The sequence below is a fragment of the Anabrus simplex genome, chromosome 14 (genome assembly GCF_040414725.1).
Source record: "Anabrus simplex isolate iqAnaSimp1 chromosome 14, ASM4041472v1, whole genome shotgun sequence".
Classification (NCBI taxonomy): Eukaryota; Metazoa; Arthropoda; class Insecta; order Orthoptera; family Tettigoniidae; genus Anabrus; species Anabrus simplex.
This window is the reverse complement of record NC_090278.1, coordinates 98,180,790-98,202,917: the sequence shown is the minus strand read 5'-3', so window position 1 is coordinate 98,202,917 and position 22,128 is coordinate 98,180,790. Positions and strand designations below refer to the sequence as shown.

General features: G+C 39.9%; 1 protein-coding gene across 10 annotated transcripts in view; it reads left to right on the top strand.

Annotated features, from left to right (window-relative positions):
* The first annotated feature begins 345 nt into the window (after nt 1-345).
* msn (serine/threonine-protein kinase msn) overlaps nt 346-22,128 on the top strand; it is a 225,024-nt gene continuing 203,241 nt past the window's right edge. For all 10 annotated transcript variants that reach the window (XM_067158047.2, XM_067158046.2, XM_067158039.2 and 7 more), the window contains exons 1-2: nt 346-624; nt 907-972. In XM_067158047.2, coding sequence (XP_067014148.1) covers nt 559-624; nt 907-972 — 132 coding nt within the window. In that variant the 5' untranslated portion in view covers nt 346-558. The remainder of the gene's footprint in view (nt 625-906; nt 973-22,128) is intronic.

Genomic DNA, 22,128 nt, shown 5'->3' with positions numbered 1-22,128 from the left:
TTTAACCAAAAGATACAGATCCGATTTCTAATTTTGACAGTTGGCTATCAAGAATTTTCTTCGGTAGCGAAAATAATGCGACTCCTATTGCACAACATAAAAACGAATATCCGCAAAATAACGATGTGAATAAAAATGACTGACAATATTTCTTTCACTTCCCATTACCAAGGGTCAAATTCTCTACACAACGAGGTCAGCTCCACAGCGGTAATCGCCGACATTCCAAAATTCATTTACGTTTTGAAGAAATCCGTAAAGAACGGAAGGAGCATCAATTTTGGTGGCTGTGGATGGAATCTCTCGCTGGTGTCAGTGGAGTGACGTCATGGTTCGAGCGTTGTGGTGTGAAGGAATAGAAGATATAGGTGTGGACTGTGTGTGAAATGGGCAGATAGTGGTTAATATTAACATTCAACAAAAATGTACTTTTTATGCAGGTAGCGGAGAAGTGTAGGGTTTCCGAAATCCCAGACGTTAGTAACTTGTGTGGTGCGGTTTCATCCTGGCTTTTTGTTAGCCAAGTCCGAGTGTTTTGTATTCAAAGACACTTTCAAGATGGCGCATAATTTAGCTCCTAGCGTAAACTGTTCATTAGATGACATTGATTTGAATGCATTAAAAGTAAGTTTATATTTCATATGAATACTTTTTGTAACCTGCCACGCGTTACAATTCACATGTGTCCACTGACAACCTTCTGTTGCTAGTAGTTCTAATATAAATTAAATCGCCTACTTGGGATGTTTCACATGATTTCCTTGGCCCCATGGGTGTGATTCTTAGGATATGCCTTTTCTTTATCTTCGTGTTACCTCGTAATACCATTTTTTGGACTCTCTGCTTTATTCTTTTGCTCCAAATATATAACAAGGATTCAAACAAGTGTGTTATTTGTTATTTCAGGATCCTGCTGGGATTTTTGAACTAATCGAAGTCGTGGGAAATGGAACTTACGGACAAGTGTATAAGGTAAGAGCACATGTTCCCCCCCGTTTTTGAACGTATGATTCTTGTTATCATCTCGTCTCGATGACTTCGTATGGGATTGGAAGGCATTAGAAGCGTATGATGCTAGGACATTCTTTTAAACCCCTACAAAAAGTGAGTTTTGTCATTTGATGGGATAGGAACACTATTGTCATGAATTTTCTATTCTTTATATCCGTGGGGTAAATTTGAGTTTTGATGATTAGGATCTGTGCTATAAATTAGTTTTAAGAAAAAATGAAAGACCTACCTTTACTTGCACAGAATAAGGAAAATTTTATCTGAAGGCATATTGTCAACAAAAATTTCCGGTGAATCATTACTGAATCATTTCTACAAGTAATCAGTGATTAGGAAAGATGTTAACGTCTTAGATCTGCAAACGGCTCATGTATAGTGGATAATCAGTATTCGTTAGATAGCTTATTCATTTCTTCCTGTGTTTTAAATCCTTTATTATGTGAATATTCATAAAATATTTACTAATTGATGTCATTGAATATTAAATAGATAAGCACAACTGATTAAAATTTGGTTTATAAATTTCACCTCAATTTAGTTTAGTTGAAAATATACATTTAAATAATGAATACAGACGAGTAAGTTTAATGTAATTGTTGACATTAAAAGATGTCAGAGGGCAGGTATGGCTTGTGGTTTGTTTCTTGTTGAGCACAGTTATGCGTAGGCTGCTTCTATTCGGTAACATCTTATTATCCGGCCCTCAACCGTAATTAATAACATTGTAATAAAAGTTAAATGATGCAGATCTTGTCCATCTTACCCCTGGAATTGCTTTTAGAGGAGAGATATATTAATTACGATTTTATCAGGAACCCACACCCAGAAGTGCATTTACTTTTTTTTTTTTTTAACCTTATAATATGATTCACGTGCCATTGTCCACAAGTTCAGCAGCTATTACCACTGCCATTGGCCGAGATATAGCCTAATGAGATAAGATGTAATTCCCAGAAATTAACATACAGATTTCTTTACCAACCCACACAGAGGAAAAAAAAGTGTCAGGAGGTGCACACACCTGTAAGAAAAAAACAAAACTGTAAAGAAAACAATAGTGAATATGCAAGAATCTTGAGGCATTGAATTAATTGGCAGAAGTCTAGTGTACTCACTCCGCTCGCTGTACATGGACGCCTGCAACGAAATGTGACGATTGGTTATAACCACTAAATTAACTTTTTTCTTGCCATGCTGGCAGTATGCACCGCGGCGACAGTTAAGAGCCTCTTGAAGGGAGTGTGGCCCCCAAAGGGAGCCACTGTTCTCATGACAGAGCTTGGCCTGGATTTGCAAAGATAGGGTACAGCTACTAAATTACATTACTAAGAGAGCCTTTTGCCGCGTTTTTATTTTGCGCTGGTTGGTAACGGAAGCAGCCAGTTAGGAATTTTGGGAATGACATCATGTCGGCGAAAGGCTGTGCTCATAGCTGGCTGGCCAATGGTCAATGGCGCGTGAAATCTTTCATTACGCTATAAAAGTAAATGTACCTTTTTGGGCGGGTTGGGCGGGCCCCTGGCATTGGTAATGAACACATCTCTCTTTTACAAGGATTTTGAGGTATAATTCATATATATTTCTTTGTGAAGTTATGTGATATAAGTTGGAGAGAGTACACTAGGTTTGTACTGTCAAAAACAACAAATACCCATTAACATGGCTTGAGGTAGAAACAGCACTAAGGAGCATGCAAAATGGGAAGTCCCTAGTCTTTGATGACCTCAGCTCAGACATGATAAAGGCAGCTGGAATACCGGGCTTAAATTGCCTATATAGAGTGTTATCAGTGATTTGGGGAAGAAACAAAATCCCAGAAGATTGGAGTAAAGGGTCATCATCCCACTGTTTAAAAAGGGCAACCGACAGAAATGTGGAAATTACAGAGCCATCACGCTGTTGTCACACACTCTGAAGCTGCTGGAAAAGATCATAGAAATGAGACTTAGGAAGATAGTGGAACCTTTGCTTGAAGAAGAACAACATGGGTTCAGGAAAGGTCGAAGTACTGTGGATCTTATCTTTGCAGTAAAAATGCTGACGGAAAAGTACTGGGAATATGGAAGAAACCTTGTGATTGCATTTGTTGACATTGAAAAAGCATATGATAGTGTTCCTCGAAAAAGATATGGGAATGTCTGGAAGACCTAAAGGTGCCAAAGTACTTAATTGACAAAGTCAAGATGCTATACCTGAAGTGCTACAGCTGTGTCCAGATTTGCAACGGACGTTCAAAATGGTTTGAAACTAAGAGAGATGTCCAACGAGGAAGTGCTCTGTCACCACTTCTATTCATAATAGTAATGGACAAGGTCATCAGATCTATCAAGAAAATGGGCAATGAACCAAACACCCTGGTATTTGCTGATGATGTGCTTTTATGCGGAGAGAAGAAGCTGAAGTTCAGAAGAAACTTAACGAATGGAACAATACATTCAAAAATTTTGGTCTGAAGATGAGAAAAACAAAGACAGTGGAAATGACCATCAACAGGGAAGGAACAAGCTCAAATATATTTCTGGAAGGAGCAAAAATCGAATCAGCTTCCCACTTCAAGTACTTCGGAAGCACAATCTCGAAAGACAACACTGTTAGGCAGGAAATACTCAGCAGGACACAGAAAGCATCAAACTTCTACAGTCAAGTCAGAAATCTTCTCTGGGACTGCAAAATACCACAAAAAGCAAAAACAATCTTGTACCACACTTCGTACCAAACCTTGCATACAGTTTAGAGACATGTACCCTACTAAACAAAGACCTCAGTAGAATCCAAGCAACTGAAATGAGGTTCATTAGAACCATGAACCAAAGTACCAGAAAGGACAAGATCAGAAATGAAGTGAATAGGAAAGTAGCTGGTATCGAGGTTCCTATTACCAGTGTCATAAAGAAATGCAGACTTCAGTGGTATGGGCACAATGAGAATGAAGAGGGAAAGACCTGCCAGAAAATATTTTGACCTTAATCTAGTAGGAAGAAGACCACAAGGAAGACCAAGAAAATGTTGGATAGAGACTGTAAGATCAGATGTGGAGGAGAGAGGATACAAATGGGAGGCTGTAGTGGAACAGAAGATGTATGAAGAAAGAAGGAGATGGCGAGCGATTGTACACCACACCTGGGAAACTGGAGTTGGGAAATGAAGATGATGAGTTTTGTCAGTAGCCGGACCTAACCAATCCAGACCAATGGTCCTTTCACTAGTTCCTAAGTTAGCAGAATTGTAGTGTGTGCTATTACATCATCCGAAAGAAATTAAGACAGTCATGCCATAGCTAGATGCGTGCACTTTAAGTGGTGCCTGTAGGTATTGGGCTGGATAGTAAAACTGCCCTCCATTCCTCTACACTTGGGGTACACAAGTTCTTTGCATCCTTCCTCTTCACACTGCACGTTTTAAGTACTCAAATTCGAAAATGTAGAATCCCATACAGTGTAGCTTATTAAAGCAGAGCTCAAACCTCTGATTGCATGTTACACAACCAGGGTACAGCACAGAGTAGAGCTGCATTGCGCTGGATGTAGAGGCTGTCCCAACTAAAAACAAGTATACTGAGCAAGAGGCCGCATGTTTCGGGGCATGTAGCTAGTCAGTTTGCATCCGGGAGATAGTAGGTTCGAACCCCACTGTCAGCAGCCCTGAAAATGGTTTTCACACCAGGTAAATGGTGGAGCTGAAGCTCAAAAAGGCCATGGCTGCTTCCTTCCCACTCCTAGTCCTTTCTTCTCCCATCTTCGCCATATGACCTACCAGTGTCGTAAAGCAGATTGTAAAAAAAATTACATTGAGTGGTTTGCATTTTATAGTTTGATAAAGAAATTAGCAGTAATCAGTTTCCGGGTTTATGCAGCCTCGAAATTTGTAGTGCACGTGCTTAAATAAAGTAGTTTTTCTTTCGTTTAAAGAAACAGTTGTATCAGAAAACATGTTCCAATATCTAATTGTTTTTCTAAAGCTGATGAGTAACAACTTCAAGCTCTTAATATAAAGAAAAACGTAGAATTGTAGGAATAAACTAAAGTGATTTGGACATGTAAGTAGGATGGAGGAGAAAAGAATACCAAAGTGGATGATGGAGATGAAGTTCGAGGGAGGGAGACTCAGAACAAGGTGGATCGATTCACGAAAAAAGAAACTTGGACTGGGATAAAATGATGGAAGGAGAGAGGGAGGTAAATGAAATGGCATATGGCTTTTAGTGCCGGGAGATCCCAGGACGGGTTCGGCTCGCCAGGAGCAGGTCTTTCGATTTGACGCCCGTAGGCGATCTGCGTGTCGTGATGAGGATGAAATGATGATGAAGACGACACGTACACCCAGCCCCCGTGCCAGAGAAAGTAACCAGTGATGGTTAAAAATTCCCGACTCTGCCGGGAATTGAACCTGGGACCCCTGTGACCAAAGGCCAGCACGCTAATCATTTAACCATGGAGCTGGACAGAGAGGGAGGTGAAGTGCAATAAATGCCTCTACGCAGTAGGAACTGCACAAGGGGAAAGGAGGGTGAGGACACTTGAGTGAATGTCACCGCCAGATGGCTGTTTCAGAGGCATGGCTCCTCATGATCATTGTCATCAGTATTGCTGTCGCTGTCATCTTCTAAGTTCATGGGTTCCAAAATTTCAAGTCTACATATTTCCTTGGTTCCATGTGAGAGTGCTGCAACAGGATGTAGAACGATGCTCTGTTGTTCATTGCAGCCTACTGGGATCACCGGACAATGTTACCAACAGTTGACATGAACACAGTTTGCCAAATGGAGATAACTTTTCACTGTAGGTTTCTTTACAGCATAATGGGTTAGAAAATGTATCACTATTGGTTTATTTGCAGTATAACGGTTTAGACTTTTAGGTGTGGGTGTGTGTATTAATTTATTACAATTTGTATAGATTTTTTATTGTTCCGTAATTGGTAATGACAGCAATCTATGTATATATCTGTATTGACTTATGGGAGTGATGCCATATTGAATTATCCGCCAGTAGGAGTGTTCCTTCAGCTGCGTATTTTGGAAAATGTTGATCTCTTTGTGGTACTTTACAATAAATGTGAAAATACTTCTCGGAGTGGGTTGGTGGAGCCCTGGCAGTTGCACTGAACACTTGTACCTCTCCTAGGGTAAAATTTATAACATTCAACTTCCTGACTTGTGTATTTTTAGCTAAGGATCTCTCCTGAAGTTTTGCCACTTCCAGTTTTGTTTTGATGTCGTAGCATTATGGCACACATTAGTATTGGTAAAATTTTAAATATCTGTTAGAATTATTACACAATGAAATGTATGAACTTACAGACCTAAATTTTTCTGATTCTAGGAGAAATATTGAGCTTTATAGCGTTAAATATGAGTCATCTTGCATTGCTTGGAGACCATTATACTCCACACGGCTCTACTTCTAAATTGACGTTTTGGCAGATTTTGGCTCCGTCTGGTGATTATGCACTGAAGCATAGGCATCCAACCAATCCCAATCTGCCATTCATATCGATTTATATCGGCAGAGCACGATCTCGAAACCCAGTTGCCAACTCTAATATTTACATTCGCCACGTGGTTAACCTATCTCACGCAATGTATGTGTATGTTGGGTTTTCAGCCCGAAGGCCGGTTTGATCCTCTACAGTTCCACCAACAGCTGTCATAGATAGCCTAGGTGTCGCTGAAGAGGCATACTAGGAAAGTGAGGAGTGAGGTAGTTTCCCGTTGCTTTCCTCACTGAGCCAGAAGTTGCTATTGCATATCAGTCTGCCAAGCCCACTGAAATGCATGCATTAACCAACCCTATGAGTGATATTTTCATACCATTCATAACAGGGACTGGCTGCATAAGGAATGGCATTACTGGCATCGCTCATACCTCGGTCACTTTCATATTGTCAAAGCCAAGGATGAGACTGAGACAGGTCAATGAAAGTAACAAATTTATTCTAGCCCATACCAGAAGACATAGTGCACTGTAAACACTACATCCTGCCAGCAAAGGAAGCCCATCAAATGATCAAGACAAGGCAACCTATCTCGCTCAGCGTGTATGGTATTTGGTATGCTTCGCGATCTTTTGCATTTTCCTTCAGTAATTAGTGTGTTTTTCATATTGCTGGAGGGTTCTAGTGACTGAGATCAGTGGAGTGTTCCCTTTGTAGGCCATAACCTCCTTTCTGTGCCAGCCATTAGCGGTGAGTGATGTTTTATTTCCTCATTCTCATTTATTCTTATTAATATATTCTCTTATTAGTGTCAGATGTTGTTAGTAAGTGTAGTTTTTGTGAATTTGTTTTCAATCCATATTCATTAGTTTTTCTGAGTACGGTATTACATTTTACAAGGGCTGTTTACCGCGGTCATATTGCATCAGTTGTTCTCGCGGGCGTAGCGCGCTGGCAACAGAGGAAAGGCGATGCTCATTTGTTTTGCGAAACTTCAATTTAGAAGTAAGGCCGTGCGGAGTATAGCTAGCATGTCTTTTGTCTAGATTGTGTAGCTCTTGTGAAGTTCTTCGGTTTTGTTAATCACTTCTTGCTAAACTTATAGGCATGTGTAGAAGAACATAGGACAGATATCCTGAATAAGAAAACTTACAACATTGTATTAGGGCATGTTGTAGACTTTCGCCCATAATTTGTTAATTGCTCCTACTGTTGCTGGAGGGCTCTTGTTTTATTCTTTATAAAATTTTACCGATACTAATGTGTGCCATAACCCAAAACAATAAGGCGCTTCATTAATCATTAAAGTCTCTCCCTGGCACTTGTGGTGTTACAAGTTATAAATATCACTGTTTTTATTCCGTATTGTTATTAGCTCAAAGAATCCCGCATTTCAATCATTAACGTTTTTATGGCTAGTTCTCGAAAATAAAGACGTAAACCAGCTTAAAGTCTTTGAACTACTTAACTAAAAGATTAGTACATATTTTGTTCCTAAAATACGGAACCTCTTCAGCTAAAGGTAGGATTCTTTCATCCTTAGTTGACTTGTGGTGTTAATCGTGAAGATAATGTGTGACAACTCGTAAGTTAATGTGTATTTCAGTATAAGAGAATATCTGTCAGCCTAACTCAGAATGCACTAAAAATGTTTTTTTTATTGTTTCTTCCAATGCTGAAAGGAAGATTTTGTTGTGTCAGAAGGCCATGGCTGCTTCCTTCCCATTTCTAGCCCTTTCATATCCCATCGTCACCATAAGACCTATCTGTGTTGGATAATTGACTTCAGATACTCATTAGAAAGTAGCTGTGTTAAATACCTCGGAGTGCAACCAGCAAGTTTTAGCACGTGTATCTGCCTGCTTTGTGTCTTATTTATAATTAGGCAAGTGTCTAGGATTAAAGAAATGAAAACTCTCTAATTTTACATTGAATGTTCCCAGTTCGTTGGGGTCGGCTGGATGTGGAGGGCGTGTTTTTGTGGTGGTTGTTAGTGTTTGTAAATGAAGATGAACGTAAGCTAGAGGAATTATCGGCTGGGAATTGAACCGAAGGGCACTATGGTGATCGTTCAGTCAGGGAGTCGGACAGTATGGCTAAATTGCATGTCTTGATGGCCACTTATCCATGACTTGCAAGTCAGTGAAACATTTTAATGAAATTTTGTGTCATTAATATAGACACTTGTGTCCTTGGCCCATCAGTTGGTACATCAGGGAGAACTATGCTATGTACACTAAGACACACACTCCTTCTCTTACATTTTTGACATTCTTCAATACAGTGCGCTTGAAAATATCCCAATTTTTACAATTCTGAGAGTTTTGGATACTTCCTTTTCTTGCTACTGCAGTATACACATGCCTCTGAGAGTTGAGCCACACCTCGTAACCTACTTGTCTTGTTTTCAAATTCTTCAGATACCGCATTTTGTGTGATGTCTTATGTCTGTCTGTCGTGGCTGTTTCGCATCATGTATGCCGTGCCCAATGTGTAATTTATCCCTATTTAGACAGATAGCAGCTCATGCTATGATGATCGCCAAAGCATTTCTTTCTATCTTATCTGCATGTTTCGTGTTCTTTGAGAGTCGGACGGAGAGAAAGAACTATGAGATGGAGACGGTGTTTCGTGATGTGGCTTTCGTCTCTTACAGAAGGTATTATAAACGTTTCAAAACGTTATACTGTACGACTCTCAGAGTTTGGTGTCAGAGTTTGCCATAGGTAATAGGTAGTAAGCCCGTTTATAAGGAGGTCTCTCGTTAAGTTATATCTTGTTACAGACTTATTTTCCATTGCCTCCCTCGCTTTACATGTCTTCTTATGTGTGCTCATTTCGGCTAAGAGCGAAAGGAGGCATCAGCCCGATGGGTTTACTTGTTGTGTTTGGTTGGAAACCTTTAATTTTTCTTCGATCTTCGATGTCTAGGCTCGAGTTCATGCTCTCTGTGTTTTGTCGCTGATGCTGTATGATTCATGTTCGTCTTTCTGCACAGTATAAATACTTGTTATGGAACGAGTACGTTGTGTGTTTGGACTGGGTGTGCCATGCCCTTTTTGCGGCAATCCAGGTTTCTGATCTGTGCTTTCAGATCAAACTCATGAGCCGTTGACAGAAGCATTTTATGCTGCACGATTCTTGTCGTGTCTCGTGTCACTGTACTATTTTACTTTATATTTCGTATGCTGGTCTCTATGTGTGTGTGTGTGTGTGTGTGTGTGTGTGTGTGTGTGTGTGTGACTGTGGTGTGATTACCAGACCTGTGCTACTTTATTATTTATTTATTTATTATCATTCATTGTTCCCATTTTGTCTTGCTTTCATTTCTGGCCTTCCTTGCCATTTTATCTGTTTATTTTGGATTTTAACCTCATTTTTACGCCTTTTTGCCGTGTGTTTATTTCTTGCAGAGGTGCCAACTATTATGGATTGTCCGTAATTATTACGGATTTCTGCTAATGAATACGGAGTTACAGTCAGGGGGAAAATTATTACTGAAGAGCTGACATTATCACAAAAAATAATTTTCTATGGAAAAATATAAAGGAAAAATGTTCAGTCCTTTTGAGCCTTTCTCCTAAATCGTCCTTGTTTGATGCTTGTGAGTTGGCAACGATACTTATTCAATCATGATTTCCTTTTGATATCCATAAGCGTTGTAAAATTCATTGTGAATGAAGGAGCTCAGGCGCTGCACTTCTCCACTATAAATCCTTCAATAATGTTGTATTTGCTGTGTTAAGTGTACGTGACAGTTGACAGGAAGAGTGAGAAAGAACTGAGGCCTACATTAAGCACATCTGCAATGGAATCGCTTATGGTTCAGAAGACGAAAATGTCATCATAGTGGGATGGATGCTTCAAGAAAAACTACTCTGAAAAGCAGCTGCTGCATGAGAAACAAGCTTCAAGGAATCTTTTATCACAGAACTAACAGGTTGTGTGCAAATGTTATTGTGTAATACGATATACTTTCGAATAGGTTGCTAGAGGAAAGGGCAAAAGGGATGTCATTATCGAGAAGGAAGGAGCATGCTTTGGACTTGATTCTAAATTTTTCTTGGGGGTGGAGGGTGATTACTTATAATCCACTTCAAAGGTTGGCACCTCTGTTCTTGTTGCTGTTGGAAACCCTTCCCATTTACTCTTTTGTGTTCCATGTTTGTTCTTTTATGCCAGTCTTATTTTTGCTGGCATCTTTGATTTTATTGGGGATTTAATCTGCGTGGGGATTGTTAATATAAATAAGTTTATTTTTCCTATTTTGAGTGGGAAATGCTTTGGAGTCTGATCTTAGGCGTTGTGCTCGCTGTGTGGTGAGAGTAATATTGATTCCTCTACCTTGCTTTCTAGAAATATACACAGAAATATGAGATTGTGTAACATTGTGGACCGTTGTTGAACATCATGTACATGAGTAACTGACTTCCCATATCCCTATGTATTTGTTCCTTTATGCCAGTCTTGGACTGATTTCTTCCCTGTTTGTGATTTTTAAATAACCCTTGATCTGCATTATTTTGTTATTATTTCTGGGACATGCCTCTTTCACTCTGTTTCCAAGTCTGAGAGACCTGGATTCAGCTTCTGGCGATTTTCTTAGTCAGTTTCGACCGATCCATTGAACATAGGTAGTAGTAGGTGAGTTTGTTGGGAGTGATCTGACTTACCCCGGTCATGACTGTGTTAGATTTGCGAGACCTTTTACCTTCAAGCCCTTCCTAGCCCTTCCCTACCTTTTGCTGATCCCTTGTTTCTCAAAGGGTCAGAACTTTTCCACTTTTTATTGTAAGTGTTAAGAGATAATTGTTCCAGTTGTACAGTAATTGAACAACAGGACAAGCGCCACTGAGCAAATGTGAAAGAGAGGCTGAAAACACTGCAGTTCATGCTGCGTCCACCTAGGACAGACTGTGCACGTTTCCTGTTGTTTCGCTCTAATTCTTGCTGCCAGAAAGACTACAAATCACCAAGCTCGATAGCTGCAGTCGCTTAAGTGCGTCCAGTATTCGGGAGATAGTAAGTTCGAACCCCACTGTCGGCAGCCCTGAAAATGGTTTTCCGTGGTTTCCCATTTTCACACCAGGCAAATGCTGGGGCTGTACCTTAATTTAAGCCACGGCCGCTTCCTTTCCACTTCTAGCCCTTTCCTGTCCCATCGTCGCTGTAAGACCTATCTGTGTCGGTGCAACGTAAAACAACTAGAAAAAAAAACACTACAAATCACAATAGGCGAGGCCACAATCTCGATGTTCCATTGAAAAACCCAGCTTAGCTCAAGTTGGTGCTTGTTCCGTTGTTCGGCCACACTCTTCAGTTACCTCCATCACCACCATCACTTAAAAATATGATAGAGAGACTTGGGAGAAGATCTATTTTGGCATGAAACATTACCTGTATAGAGCATGTATCCGGGTTTAGAAATGTTTGGCAGTTTTGCCTGATCACAACTGTATATTCAGAACAAATCCTTTCTGCTCTGTCAGCTGTTATTTGTTCATTCTGTTTGTCTTTCTTGGCCAAATCCATTTCTTGCGTGGGTTACTTCTTGACTTTGCTTGAGCTGTGAGAACATCTGCGATGAATTGTGTGAAGGTTTTTTTCTGTGTAACTACGGTGAGGAAAGAAATGGGAAACTACCTTGCTCCTCATTTCCCTAGTATGCTTCTTCATTGATGCCTTGACCATCTGTGGACTGTGGAGCTGTCAACCAACCTTTGGGCTGAGGACTTTACATAGATATATAAAACTTCTTCTTCTTCTTCATCTGTTTACCCTCTAGGGTCGGATTTTCCCTTGGACACAGCAAGGAATCCCACCTCTACCGCCTCAAGGGCAGTGTCCTGGAGCTTCAGACCCTGGGTCGGGGGATACAACTGCGAGGATGACCAGTACCTCGCCCAGACGGCCTCACCTGCTATGCTGAATAGGCGCCTTGCGGGGGTGGGGATGGACAAGAAAGAGGGAGGTACCATCCCGGCATTTTCCTGTAGGAGAAGTGGGAAACCACAGAAAACCACTTCCAGGATGGTTGAGGTGGGAATCGAACCCCCCCCCCCCCCACTCAGTTGACCTCCCGAGGCCGAGTGGACCCCGTTCCAGCCCACATACCACTTTTCAAATTTCGTGGCAGAGCCGGGAATCGAACCCGGGCTTCTGGGGGTGGCAGCTAATCACCACAGAGGCGGACATATATATAACTTACTCAACCAGTTTCATTGGATTCACAATTTTTACTTGGACAACACAAATGTTGCAGTTACTTTCAGTCTTCATGGTTTAGTTTTTTTTTCTTTCAAAATTTTAGAACCTTTGTTCATTAAGTTTTTTGACTATTCCTTCTCACACATGGATCTGTTGAATTCTGCACATATTTGTAAATGTACATTATCAAAATATACATGATGTAATAGAGAGAAACAAACAAGTGACTTGTGGAGTTTTTATTATTTATATTTCAGTACAAATTATACTCTTACATAATCGAATGCATGTTAATTTTTCAAAATGTTAGGCTTTTACTATTTTGATTATCCAGAAAAATGTCATAATTTGTAGGTTTAATCTTTTCTTAACTATTAAGTTTTCCCTTTGGATTTGCAAGAACCCAAATTATGAATCTCCACATGAGGGGTTTTATCCTTATGATATTTTCTCTTTGAAAGATAATTCATGTCCAGGGACTTCTGTTGTTAGGGAGAGTTTGTCTCCATGACGTGAGAAAGTTGTATTACCAATTCCCAAGCCAGGGAAAGATCCAAAGCGTCTGGATAGTTAACAACCAGTATGTATAACAAATGGCATCTGTCACCTTTTTGAAAGCATGATAAACTGACAAGTTGTGTGGGCCTTGGAAGAGGGAGGTCTTCTATCAGTGTGGGGCTTCCACCGATCCTCTGGTTAGACTGGGCAGCATCATTCAGAGGCCTGTCTTTGGAAGGAACACTTAATCGTCATCTCTTTTTGACCTGGGGAAGGCTTACGGTATGGGATTTATCTCCAGTCTACTCCAGTAGGAATTTAGAGGAAATTTGCTAAAGTTTTATTGAGATCTTCACGTCCCTCTGGCGTACTCAGAGTCTGAGTAGGGTGGGCATATTCTCAGTATTACATTTAAGAAAATTTAGTACCACAGGGATCTGTACAGTGTCTCACACTGTTCGCATTTGCCATGAGCGGCACAGTTGCTGCTGTTGGGGCCGCAGTTGTTTCGTCGCAGTTTGTAGACAATTTAGCTCTGTAAAGATAGTTGCTGACACAGTTACGTCAGCTGTTAACTTATTTGACAAATGGGGCCTGCAGATTTTTGAGTTTCCATTTTGATAAAGAGATGACATGGCAGCCTCACGAAGGTTGCCTGCATGAAGAGCCTTAAGTTTCTCAACGCCACTTTGTGGGGTGCTGCTACGTTTGTACACAGATCCAGTTCTTGGATTACGGTAGTGTGGCGTATGGTTCAGCATCAAGAACTGTGTTGAACCTAGCCTAATGCCCAGCCAAATCAGGATTTCCACCTTTACCAAAAGGACGTCAGCAGATACTCCTCATTTATGCTGCCAAAATTCAACATCCGAGCTGTCTATGCCTCTTTGATATATAATACCACCAGAGGTATGAAAATGGGCTGAATGCCACTCGACCGCCGGTTGGGATTCCATTTGATTGGACGTGGCCAATGGCTGTTGTCTCGAGTGGACCGCTAGTGGCTAATTCCACGACCAGATATATGGCTAGATCTACTCCAGTCCTCCGCTTGGAGGTATTTCCACAACTTCATTCACCAGTATCCGGGCGCGCGACTTGTTCTAAGATAAGAGAGAATGGTGGATGCCTGTTCGTTCTGATGTCAGCACCATAGCGGAGCTCTACAGTTTGTACCTTGTTTCATTGAGACTGAAAATTGGAACACTAGGCCATATAATAACTTCCAATAATTTTTATTTAAGTTGGCATAAAAATTTTTTATTTCTTAGACTTAGTTTATAATATTTTATTTAGAATGACAAATGATTTATAATTTATTTGTAAGGTAAGATAAAATAATGATGTTAACAAGTCCTGGGAATGCTTGGTAGATTATACAGCTGCTGAAGAAACATGTACAGCATTCAGCCAGTAAAAGATATTAATAAGTATTGACCAGGTGGACTATAAGTTATTGCTGATAAGATTAATATGCTTTATGTGCGAGAGTGGATTAATCAAGAGCATATAAATTTCAAATACTCTGTTAGGGCTGGTTTACACGGATAGAGTAGCGAGTAGAGTAGATAGTAGAGTAGCCACGTTACTCTACTCTACCACTGTCTGGTAGTTGACACTTGTATCGTTCATACGGGAGTAGAGTCATACAGTAGAGTAGTAGCACCCTGTCAAAATGCAAGCACATCGTAACGAAGAGTTTAAAGACATTTGCAAACATATTAATGCAAGAGGTTAGTGAAGCATTAGAAGAAGCAAATGAGGAAAGAAGGGAATGGGTAAGAGGCTGGCTTAGGAGAGATACTCTCCGGGCATCAACATTAATTCTGAGAGAACTTGCGACAGAGTATAAAGAAGAATACAGAAAGTGTATGAGATCGAGCCTGGTAACTTTCAGACACTGTTAGATGCTATAACACCGCAAATTCAAAGACACAACACAGTGATGAGAAATGCAATAACGCCGAGATTTAAGCTTGAGGTGTCTGAAGTTCTTGGCCAATGATAATAGCTATCAGTACACTGTAAATCACGCGGCGTAGGCCTAATTTGTAGTAGCTTCTTTGCCATAAATACCCCAATTACTGATCTATTTATATAATTCGTTTGTTCGTTGCTTGTACGGCCCAGGTGTAGAGATTAAGTTTCAAGACCTGACGTACTGTAAACAATAATTATTTTGGATATTCTAAACAAAAGATGAAAATTATTCTATTTTTTGTGGACATTACTGTTATTGCTTAAAATTAATGGCATTGTCAAGTGATAAGAGGTAGAAGATCCCTATGTATGTTATTAATATGATTCAAGTACACAGTCCTGCATCATTGTCTAACTTAAACACGTCAAGACACATGATGAACACGCTGTGTAACACTGAAACTTGAGAAACCTTCATCTAAAGGGACAATCCAGCTGACACTTTATATTTGTTGTTGCATCTTCGAAACTATTATAGGTTTAGGTATTTTTTAAATCCTTCTTCCATTGAAATGAGGGAGGTCTGTTCTCCATTATAGGACAATACACCTGCATTTGTTTGACCTCCAAAGGTGCACCTCCCCTTAATATCACTGAGCTATAATGTTATGTTGTGGCTTTTAATATTCTTCTTTCTTTATTAATCTGCTCACCCTCCAAGGTTGATTTTTCCCTCGGACTCAGCGAGGGACCCACCTCTACCGCCTCAAGGGCAGTGTCCTGGAGCATGAGACATTGGATCGGGGGATACAAATGGTGAGGATGACTAGTACCTCGCCCAGGCGGTGTCACCTGCTATGCTGAACAGGGGCCCTGGTGGGAGATGGGAAGATTGGAAGGGATAGACAAGGAAGAGGCCGTGGCCTTAAGTTAGGTACCATCTCGGCATTTGCCTGGAGGAGAAACGGGAAACCTCGGAAAGCCACTTCCAGGATGGCTGAGGTGGGAATCGAACCCACCTCTACTGAGTTGACCTCCCGAGGCTGAGTGGACCCCGTTCCAGCCCTCGTACTACTTTTCAAATTTCGTGGCAGAGTCGGGAATCAAGCCCGGACCTCCGGGGGTGGCAGCTAATCACACTAACCACACCACAGAAGCGGACGGCTTTCAATATTACCTTGCATATTATACTTTACTAAACCACTTAAGAGAGGGAGTGTAGATGTCGGCGGCACCACCTCCAGACTTCTTGGATTTACGAATTTTCATCAGTTCTTGGTTGTAGGTACATCGTATTAAAAAAAAATAATTCTGTTTAAGTTCCATAAAACCAAAACCCTCTTTACCCATTTTCGTAATCAAGTCCTCTTCCACCGCCCGTCTCATATTTTAGTTTCTGTCAATAATGCTGTTTATGTTCCATAAACATTCTTTTTTCACTGTCAGTTCTACAAATTTACATATTCTTCTTCCGTACACTTGATTTTGCCACCAAATAAACGCACAAAAATGCTCAGTTTACTCAGCGGAATACCGTCAGTACACGCATGGAATAGGCGAATGACGCGCCAACTGAAAAATCGAGCGTCCTTGGCCTTCTGCACCAGCTCTCGGAGCTCGGTTCCGGTGGAGGGAGCAGGATAGTGGTAGAGTTACTTTACCACAGCGGAAACCCACTCTACTCACCTCGCTACTCTACCCGTGTAAACCAGCCCTTACTTGTGTTCCCCTTTTCATGTGTTTGTGACAGTTTCACCTTTAAATAATTTTTGTTTTATTTCCTACTTATTTTTCAAAATCATTCAATAAATTATTTTCATTTTTGTTTCCACTGAATTTGTTCTGAGAGGATAGTTACATTACCTAGCTGTACTTCTTCTTAAAACAAAACGTACCACCACCACTCTAACTCTTTCAGGTGGACAATTTCCCAGTTTCTCCTTGCAAATACCTCATTAAATTACTAAAATGTTTGTCATGAAGTCTGTCGGTAGAGAACACTCAATCTTTGGGCTATTCCTACAACTGAAGGTTGTCTTGCCCTAGCAACAGTTAAGCTTGCAGTAAATTGTTGATGTTGGTGTGCAACTTTCAAAGCCAGGCTGAGTAGGTCAGGTGGTAGAGCGCTCTTCTTCCGAGCCCAACCTGGAAGTTGCTCAAATACGCCGGCCTCGTGTCCGTAGATTTACTGCACATAAAAGAACTCGTGCAGATAAAATTCCAGCACCTCAGTGACTCCAAAAACCAAAAATAGTAGTTAGTGGGATGTTGTTGTTTGAGTCATCAATCCATAGACTGGTTTGATGCAGCCCTCCATGCCACCCTATCCTGTGCTAACCTTTTCATTTCTATGTAACTATTGCATCCTACATCTGCTCTAATCTGCCTGTTAGTGGGATATGAAACCAATAAGATGATTACAACTCTCAACAGAGCGCATTGCACGCAGGAAGGGAAGGATTGAGCAGTCATGTGTACCAAACGGAACAAATAGTCTCTGATTTTTGAGTATGTTAAGTGTTGGGGCAGATTTCTGTGACCTAAAAATTAAGGAAATACAAAAAAAGACATTAAAAAATAACCTATGTGGTGTTAGTTGCTTAAATAGCAGGAATATTACCATCTAATGGAGAGAAGTGGCTGTACACTCAGTGTAATGATGTTGATTGTAGGTTTTTTTTTTTTTTTTTTCAGCTTTCCCTTAAGTCTCCTTTTCCCATAATTCGATTGATTGTTCCATCAGATTTCTCCTCTTATTTTGATAGTCATCTCCATTCTTGCAGTTTTTACCATTAAAATGTATCATATATAAATGATTGGAAATCATATTGTAGTTATATACACATTTTAGAAAGTTGATATTTATGGAGATACCTACAAGTTTGTTATAAATGCAATAATTACAAATATCTCCATTATTATTCTTACGGTAAAAACATAAAGAATAGGAAAATATATTTTATGCTCGACAATGCCGAAATATAAATATTATATGCCAAAAAACTGAATCTTAATGAGGCTCACAAGTTTCATTATGATACAGATTCTCCACCAATCAGAGTTCAGATTTTCATAATGATGCAACTATTTGACGAAATAGTCAAGGATAGCATCGCACCTGCACGCAACGCACTAGCTTTGCACTTGTTTCCAAAATCAAAGATGTCGGACACACATATTAACATCAATGCACCTTTTGCTTCCGAAATTCCACAACCACCTCGCACATTCCCGCAAATTCACTTCACCAACTGTAAAATAAACAATTTGTATTTGAAATAAAGCTAGGTTATGATAAACTTCTATCAAAGCTTTGAAAATGTATGACATTGTGAAGGTCTCTGTTCCACTCACAGAAAATCAATAACCCAGCGCATGTGCTCTGTTCAGTAAACTCAACTGTCAAGCGACATCTCTACAGAAATATATGAATATATAAAAAATAGTGATAATTATCGTTGAGCATAAACAGTCGTATGCAACTCGCCTATAATGGTAATTAAGATACACGTACTCGTGTCGTAATTATTGCCATTAAGGGCTTGTTGCATAATGTAGTATTATACTACACTTGGTATGTTCTGTTTTTGATACAGTTAATATTAAGGAATAATTTTGACATTTTCTGGCTTGGCCCTTGTGACTGTACATTAATCAAATAATGTCTGGGGTGGAAGGTAATTGTACCAGCATACCTCGTGAGATTGTTCCACATGATAAAAAATTATCAGATGTTTGCAGTGACCTGTATCTTGGCTTGGAACGTGAGGCAAATGACTACAGAGCATGTCGGTCTACTTTTTGTAAATGCACATATTTAGCCGGAAATCCTGCCTAATTGCATGTTGCTATGTTCACCTTGCACGAGCCCGAGCAGTGGTGACATTGTTCAGTATCTGTATCCCGGAACCTAAAGTCGTAGAGAAAGAGATATGAACATATTCTTCCCTGCCATAATCCTTTCCTCCTTTTGTGTTTGTCCTGCATTCTTCTTATCTTATACTTCCTGCAACAAGACTGTCAAGATGCCCCTCAGTGAGTGTTGATAGCTGTTGGAGGCTGTCTCATCTTTCTGTTGTTCCCACCATTGTGTTCATCCTATTGTGTGTTCCTTTTCTCTTCCTGTTTGACCATTTTTGAATTTTATATACTGTACCTTGAATTAGAAGTATACGAAGTGAACACAAAATAAAAGACATGGTACATCACTGTCACATAATTATATCATTACATTTGTGATTTCTTTGAATGAATGGTCATCCAAGAGGTTGAAGGGAGAAAGTTACACTTACCAGACCTCTTTTGTGTTGTAAAATGTTCACAAAGCTCCACATTCCTCAAGACAATATAGGCATTTATCAAATCCAAAAATACAAAGATGACATCCTTGTTCCTTTCTAGATGTTTTCCATTATCATTCGCACTGTAAATATCAACTCTGTTGTTGATCATTTTGGTCTAAAGCCATGTTGTTCTTCCTCTGTGTTTCTATTATATCCCTCAGTCCTTTGTCAATGACTTTCTCCATTTTTTAAGCCCATGTGATATATACCTCTATAATTTTCGCATTTCTTCCTATTTTCTTTTTTGAACAATGCTACAAAGCTTCCTTGTTTCTATGCCCACAAAGAACACTTTTCTTTAGAATGCTAAGTTATTGAAATCCACTCCCCCATTTTCACTTCCAGATAAATGCTAGGGCACACTTCCTTACCTAATTTGCCATCATTCATTTCATCTTCATTAGCTCAACTCAGGTTAATGTCAGGAAGGGCATCTGGCTGTAAAAACATGCCATATCTCGCCTCATCCCTGACCCTGTTTCAGTACATAGGACCAAGGGGCATACATACCGGTATGTTCAACACAAGATGTTTTCGTTGAGGACCGAGGTAGGGAGGGTGAAGGTAGTTAGTGTCATTTGAAATCACTGGACTTTTGGGTACATTAGGTAATTAGGGGTTGTTGGAAGTGGTGAACAGATCAGATGCAGGATTTATGAGAGAGAACAAGCTGGAGTTCATTGGAGGATCACAGATCTGTGTTTTGACTACCTGGTTTTGTCACATTCCCAGGCTTATACTAAAATAATAGTTTGAGCTTGCTATTTTGTTGATATCTGCAGTTTACAGAAGTTGAATCATGTTGTGCAAAGCTTAAGAATAAATGGACATTGGAGTAATGGAAATGGGTGCTGTCCAGAGGAAGTTAACGAGCATTATGTCGTGGGGAAAAGATGATTGGCAACATTTCTTCTGGTTATTTCATTGGCATATCTTCTAACCTGATGTTATTTGCTGGCGTGTTGTATCGGCCTTTCCTGTCCGACTCAGTTTTCTAGCTACTGAGCGTGTTGGCTGTGCGGTTTGGATCGTGTGGGAATCTCAACTTAATGCAGCCCACTGCTGCTGAACTTGCCATCCTTGCATCACTGAAAACCTTCGATGTCTTAGTGAAATGTTTAAACCACTAGCTAATAACGGTTTTGAGTGCTTTAAGCTTTCTGTCTTGAAGCTAGGTTTTTTTTAGAATTTCTGGTGGTTTTTGTAGCAGGTTTCAACTTATAAAACTATGGCATCCTATCAGTTCTCTGCTCTCTTGGGAATCTCAGGACAGGGTAGTGCTTGTGTTTTCCAATGAGAACATATTACTTTATAACCCTATGTAGAATAGTTTTTTGCCACTGCTGTTGTTACTAAAAACTAATTCAAAATTTGGATTTTGTGAGTTTAATTGTGAAGTCTTCATCACCAATCAACTTGTGAATTTTACTTGAACGTTAGTTGCAGTGGGCATTTCTCTTGTTGGTAGGTTGTGTAATTATTTTAACTTTTTTTCAACCACACAGTATCCTGTGTGGGTGTTCTCACTTTGGGAGAAGTTATCATTCATTGCCTAAAAGTGTAGGAACATGTCAAACTATTCTCTTTTTTTCCTTGCATATTAGTAGGCAGTGTTTGCACTTCGGAATTATAGAAGTGTCCTCAGCTTTGCAGTTGTGTGTTGCAATGAAGTTCTGCTTTGATTGAGAGGAAATTCCTAGATTACTCTTTCTTTGATGCTTGTATTCCTCTGACCTGTGCCAGCACACCAGGTCCTACAGTTTGATTGCAGCCAGCAGAATAACCAGGCCTGCTTTGCTGGGCAGTATCAAGTCATATACCGGTGTAGAAAGATACAAACATGATGACATGACAGTGTGGGTAGAGGAGATAAGGACAAGCAAGGCTCAGTGAGTGAAGCTGGGAGGCAGACAAGAGCTCATCAAGAAATGGATTTACTGCTGCTATTGTTGTAGAGTTTGTCCTTACTTACTCTTCCCACTGTGTTCCTAAACATGTAGTAAGTTTCTCTCTGTGTTGGTGTTTTGTTTATCAGAGTCACTATCATGGAAAAATTGTGAGGCACAAGCCTCTGTCTATCCTTAACAGTCTTAACTGACATTATGTTCTAAGAAAGGTGGAAAGTGCACTAGACATTCCAGCTGAGAGAACTCAATCAGAACTCGTTAGTGGACAACAAGCTGTTATTGTGTGTAGGAAGAGAAGAACAAAGATACTGTTGGAGTGATGTGGCTAACTAAAGTTTACAGAAGCACATCTAACTTGTACGTTAACTGTCAAACTGTCGTCTAAAAGTAACTAAAATGATGATAAAATTATTTTAATAAAAGTTCAGTACATAAAAATTTATTTAGCCATAAGACCTATCTGTTAGTGCAACGTAAAGCAACTTGTAGAAAAAAATTGTGCTCAGAATACAAGTTTTGGGATAATGTTTGTTTTCAATTGTATTTATGAAAGGTTTCAAATTTTGTCTTATTAATGCATTTTCCTATAACTTCATCAAAGTCCTTGTAACAGTTAACACACATTAATTAATAATGTCTCTGTCTGTCTTCTTTGCACCCATTATCCCTCATTTGGGGTTGTGCATTATCTTCGGTGAGTCCTTTAGCCAACATGTCACTTTGTAGAACATCTTACCTTCTCCTAGATCTGGTACTTTGGAATTCTTCTTGATTGATACATTCGTGTCATTCTGTACTGTCTCAGAATC